Below are 6,089 nucleotides of genomic sequence, written 5' to 3'. Positions count from 1 at the left end.
ATAAATAGCCTTTATTGACTCAGGCAGGTCAAGGGCAGCCCGAGCTGAGCAGCACCCGTTACCTTCCCCTTTTTCTTTCTCTCTCCAAACATGTGGGTCGCTCACGGGCTCCCCGCAGAACTGGGCCACAGGGCACAGCCCCTTCTCCCCGCCCCGGGGGGCCGGGTGTGCCAGCACGGCTACTCCAACATTCAAGGGGGACCCTGGGCCAGGGCTCGCCCCAGTCCTCCGCAGTGAGCAGCTCGGCTGAGCAAGGAGCGGAGGGGACCGCATTCAACAATACCGGTCTATGTGCTGGGCTGGACCCCAGCACCTAGGAAGGAAGTGAATGTCTGATATCTGGGGTGGTCCAGGTTTAGTTTATTTCACAGACAAGTTCATCACCAAAAGAAATTAAATACCCTTTTTTCTTTTTTTAAACAATGAACAAATATGTACAAAATATGAACAATATGAGGTATAAAACCTTTTGAAGCAAAGTATATACAGAGGCACATATGTATACAATAGGCACTATCTTCCCACTGCTAGTGTAGGCCTGGCTGTTCAGGCAGCAGCTGATGTCAGTTTTTCTCCTGCAGTAGGACCCTATGGCTTGTTACATTTTCTTACAAAACATGGGAAGTAAATTATCAAAAGGACAAAAAGCAGCTTTAATCACAAAATATATTCTCTAGAAAAAAGAATCAGACAGATTGCAAGGCAACATTTCAAGGGATCTCCAATTCAAAAAGGCCTTATATATATATATATAAACAATGTATGTATTGTTTATAATACAAAGTAAAAACTAACATTTACAAATGACTTGTAATCTAAACATTATGTCATGAAAAAGACCATTGGAGGTGTTATGAGTGGAAAAGCATCAGAAGATAAGATAAGGCACTTGATGGGAATTATAAAATTCTTCTCCATTCATTAAATATATTTCTGTGCTGGGTGGGGGGGGAAGCTTTTAACAAGAATATTTAAATTAATTAATTAAAGCTACCTACACATACAGAGGAATTCATCCTGCAATCCACACTCACTTCTACCTGAAATATTTGGGAGTTCTGCCTGACTGCACAAGGGTGACTGGACGGGGTATAAAAATCAGTAAAGACAAAATGTAGTATTATATTCCAGAGAGAACATTAATCGATGTACAAATATATCTTACAAATTAAATACAAAACATGGACCTATCCCTTTAACCAAAATAAAGATCTGCCCATAAATTGATTGTCTGCTGTTTTCTTGGTTTTAGATTTACAAAACTAGTCACTGTGGTTTTCTCAGAGAAATGATGAACGTTGTCTTCTGTAGCCAAACATTCTTTAAAAGTCAGCTCCCTTAAAGTGCAAGCTGAATCAGGGTTCATTCTCAAGTGTGAGCCCATTAGTGGGTAGAATTATAATAGCCTTTATCATCTTCTATGTCCACTTCTTGATCAGAATCTTCTGAGATTTCAGATTCAAGGTCCTCCTGAGAGACAGGTGAGGGGGTGTACTGGGACCCATCAAGACAGACATCTTTATTCTTCTGCTCAGGGCTCAGACAGCTCTCTTGCCTTTGATCACAGTGACTATCCACACTTTCAGCTTCTTCCTTTTTGCTAGCTTGAGGGTTCTCCTAAAGTCAATCAATAAAGAAACTGGCTTTACACCAAAATATGCTCAGCGTAATCAGAAGACCTAGGAGTCTAGGCCATTTTGGAAGTCAACATTCATTTATTGAGGAGTTTTGCACTGAGGCTAGAAGTTCGGTGCATTCTCAGGTGAGTATAGGTTGTATCCACGTCCCTAAAAACATTCTGTTCCTTCACTTGTTAAATTCTTAAGGAAATGCATGTGTGCAGCTATGGGACTTCTTACTTATAAAACTTTCTTCCTGGGCAGATGGAATACCATCTAGGAAAGATAAGCTGCGCTGGTTCCAGTCTGATAAAGAACTGAGGCAATCATAAACAACATCTTGCTCCCACTGAAACTACTAGTTTTGTCATGGACCCAACCCCCATGCAGTATTATGGTTACTTCAAATATCTCCAAGGAAGAGGCTTAGATCAGGAGCATTTAAAAGTGTGTTTTAAGATAATAACAGATTAATTCTAAATATGTACAAGGATCATCTGTGTCTTGTAGTCACTATACATCTTTCATTAAAAGATATATCTTCCTAGGACAAAACTACCTTTGACTTCAATAGAAGCAGATGAAGCCCATCCATATTATAAAGCAGCAAATGGAAAAATTACTAATCATCAAGTTGTAAGGCTAAAATTTAACATTAAAAATTGCAAATTTTAAAAATGAGCCTTAATGTAATAAATAATAGTCCTACTTCCTGATCCTGCTTCCCCCCCAGGGACAAGGCTTGTTTCCTAGCCAAGTAAAAGCACTCAAGGCTAGGTACCAGGGCCACAGGTGATACATGACTGCGTAAAAAGAAGGATATTATTTAAAATGTCCATGATTTCCACCAGCCTCTCAAGATATTTCAGGGAAATCAGGCCACTACATGTTTCACAGATAAAATGAGTTCACTCAGAATAAACATCTCTGTAGCATAAGGACAAAACTACATACGCTAAGCTTTTAAAATTTAAACTAGATGAAGGAACAGTTTAAACTGAACCAAAATGTTCATATTCCAAAACACACCCAGCATTATCACACAACAATGAGTTTTTAAGTAAAATATGAAATCCTAACCTTTTCTGAAAAACAGCAAGTTTTTTAAATGCCTTTACTTTGTGGCTTTTTCAGCTTTCTCATTTCTACCCAGATTGTTAAGTCCTTTATCAGACAAGGCAATGAATGCTGAGCCAACCAAACACAGCAGGCCCAAGCTCTTTTATTTGCAAAAAAAAGCTTTACTAACCCATGTACAATTTTTATGAGTGGGAAAAATTGTTGCAATAAGACTCAATCTACCACTCTTTAAGTAACTGACTCCAATCTGCCTGAATTCAAAAGCTGTTTAATTTTCCTAACCTTCAAATCAATAACCAAAGTCTATGTGTATTTGTTTCCCAAGAACTACAGAATACATTTGCCTGTTTATTATAAATGAGTAAGTAAAAGGGCCAGTAAATATTCTTCTAGAGACAACTAAGTCGTTTACTGACAATTACTTATCTTCTCTGCCTTAATTAGATAAACAACATATGGGTTTACAAAACAATTAGCCTGGAGTTTTAATAGCTGGTATGTGAAAACCCAGGCATAATTGATATAGGAACTACATTAGGAGCTTTTAACATTAGTGCTGCATCAATGAGCCATCCTGGATTCCAGCATGACTATTTGCCTTTTTAATCAAGGTGAAGAGGTTAAACAGCCTTTCAGATGACTTTTGCATACAATCTGGAATAGGTGATCACTTATGAGATAAGGCAATTAAAATAGTATTTATATAGAAACAGAAACAGCCCTGTACCTGCTTTAGACGTCTCCATTTTGCTCTGCGATTTTGAAACCAAGTTTTGACCTAAATGACAGGAGAAAAACGCAAAAAGGTTGGCACGTGGTGCAGCCCACAGCAGCTCCAGCTGGACCAGTTTACCCTGGTAGCAGAAGCAGCCAAGGTAGGGCCAAAAGCTACTGTCTGCCACCTCCGTGCAAATCCAGAGTGCCTTGGGGGTTACTTTGGATTTGCACTGGTGTGGCAGCCAGCAGGAAGTGGGAAGCTGCTGGTCCCCAGTGTGGCTATCAACCTACTCCTGTCTAACAGAAGGAGCTGCTACAAGGTGTTCAGCTCCATCTCAGCCAGTGGAAGCAGTGTCCCCAGCTGCCAGGGTGGCAGAATTGCTTCCTCCTTGGGGCACAGCAAGGCGTCCTGGGGCCTGCATGTGTGCAAGCTGCTGGGCCTCACCTGCCTCTCACTGAGCTGCAGCATCTTGGCCAGTCTCTTTCTTTCCGGTGGCGAGAGGTACTTCTGGGTCTCAAACTTCTTCTCAAGTTCAATGGTCTGGTCGTTGGAGAAGCGGACTTGCCCCCCTTTCCTTTTGTGCAGCGGCCGCTGGATGAAGGGGCTCCAGAGCAGGGGCTTCCCTGCCAAGAGAAGCAAGAAGAGCGGTCACTGGTGTGCCTCCTGCAGGGCAGCCTGGCTCAGCCCGGAGGTATTGGGAGCCGGTACTTTGGTGCTTTTGTCCCGGCTGAAGCCCTGGGAGTGACAGAAGCCCCTGCTGCCCCCCATGCACAGCCCACGAGCTGCCTTTGGCCGAAACACTAAGGCCCTTCCCCAGAAGTCCAGGGTGGGCTCGGGGGCCAGATCCCAGGCTCTCTGGTTTCAGGCCACGCAATTTTTTTCAGACTTCGTTTTTGATCTTTCGCCTCCTCTGATTTTTACATCAGTCGAACAGAGACCAGTTAAAAGCCACTCTAAGGGCTATGGCAACATTTCCGTCAATGTGTTTCCTGTTGGTCTATCTCGCAAAGAAAAGAGAAAAAAACTGTGCTTCCTTCTGCTCTTTCACTGCAATACCCCCAAGTGACTGTCTTGCATTCTCTGTGCAAATGTTTGCCCACATGCTAAACAGAGCTCATCTCACATCACTATCTGGGGGCTGCAACCACCTGGGGGCAGGGGGACCTTCCACACGAGGGAGCAACATTTCTTTGGAAATGCCTGTAGCAGAATCAGCATCCGGCACTGCCTTATCACCCTCACCAGATTGGGTCATCACCCCCACTGCACTGCAGATAAACACCCAATCCCTGTAGCTGCGGGAGACCTCCAAGCGGGAAGAGGGGCAGCTGGGTCTCAAGATTACTTGGCAAGCAAACATGAGCCGTGCCAGGCTTTGTGCGGTGTGTATAGCAAGGGGCGCAAGGACTGGCACCTCCGGGAGCCTCCCCGGGGCAGCTCCGGCCGGTCCGGAGCTCTGGGGCCAGAACCGTTGAGTCACCGTGTTTGCCTTGCTGCCTCTCCCCTTTGAAACGCGGCATTGTTTTTCAAGATTTTGCTTGCGTCAAGCTTTAGTAATTCTGGTGCAAAACAGACTCAAAAAATAGGAAGCAACTGGTTATTTTAGCTGTCATAAAGTCACATCCCACACAGAGGAAATGAACAATATCAGAAAAACGGATCCCGGCTATCAGAAGTCGAGTGTTTCCTGAATTTGTCTGTATTGAGGATGTCGATAAAGTAATCAGCAATGTGCACGACTCCCGGGGAAGAGCCTGCTTCAGGCAGCCAGGAAAACACTTAACAGCTTCTGAAACCAGATTTACTCCTATCGAGAGCTCAAGGTTTCCTGTATGAACGGAAAGGGTCAGCCTCTTTCACTGCACAAATTTCGTGAGTCAGATCCAGTTTTGCAATCACTAAGAACCAGTGCTGCAGCTCTCAGTGCGCGGAGCCGGGGCATCCCGCCGGCGATTCTGCCCCGCCTCTCGCGCCCCCCTCAATCGGCCTCCGGGCGCCCGGGGGCACCGCAGGAAAAGCCCCAGATGTGCGGTGCGATCTCCCACGACAGTGAAGCCCCCACCAAACCCGCCCCCGGCCCTGCCAAGGACATCCTCGGAGTCGCTCGGCGGAGGGAAAACAAATCTGAGTCACCAGCGGGTGCTCGCCGCGGTCTGGCCTCCTAATTTACTGTAAATCAGACCGGGGCCGGAGAGAGTTTCAATGACTTCCAGTCTCCAGCCCGGGGCCCGACCCGCCCTCCCCTCCCGGGCTGCGAGCGGGGCGCCGAGGCAGGGCTTACCCAGGGGATCGTGCCTGATCAGGGCGTGCGTGTAGTCGGTCACGGTCCGGGGGAAGGGGTACAGGGGGCCCGCGTACGTGCTGCTCCCGTAGGTGGCGGCCAGGGCGGCGGCGGGGTGCGGGGAGAAGGCCGGGTGGATCGGGGTCGGCTCGTAGATGGGGGTCCTGTAGGCGGACACCAGGCTGGTGAAGGAGGAGTTGGGAGACGGCAGCGTCGGCGGCGCCGGCGAGGGCAGCGGGTGCGGGTGCGGGTGCGGAGCGGGCGGCGCGGCGGCCCCTCGGCCCAGGATGTCCTCGATGTAGAAGGGCGTGGGGTGCACGGGCTGCAGCACCGGGGTGGGCGCGTACAGCGGCACGCTCACGGGCATGGCGGCGGCCGCCGGCGCGGGGGC

General features: G+C 47.2%; 1 protein-coding gene across 1 annotated transcript; it reads right to left on the bottom strand.

Annotated features, from left to right (window-relative positions):
- Positions 1-343: 343 nt before the first annotated feature.
- HHEX (hematopoietically expressed homeobox) lies at positions 344-6,086 on the bottom strand (the record flags this gene model as incomplete). Its single annotated transcript, XM_019555517.1, has 4 exons — positions 344-1,617; positions 3,427-3,477; positions 3,862-4,040; positions 5,699-6,086. Coding segments are annotated over 4 exons (852 nt in total), but the record flags the coding sequence as incomplete, so codon positions are not given.
- Between the last annotated feature and the right edge of the window lie 3 nt (positions 6,087-6,089).

The sequence above is a fragment of the Crocodylus porosus genome, unplaced genomic scaffold (genome assembly GCF_001723895.1).
Source record: "Crocodylus porosus isolate Cpor-Errol unplaced genomic scaffold, CroPor_comp1, whole genome shotgun sequence".
Taxonomy (NCBI): domain Eukaryota; kingdom Metazoa; phylum Chordata; order Crocodylia; family Crocodylidae; genus Crocodylus; species Crocodylus porosus.
The sequence above is the reverse complement of the archived record's forward strand: the minus strand, read 5'-3'. Positions and strand labels throughout refer to the sequence as shown.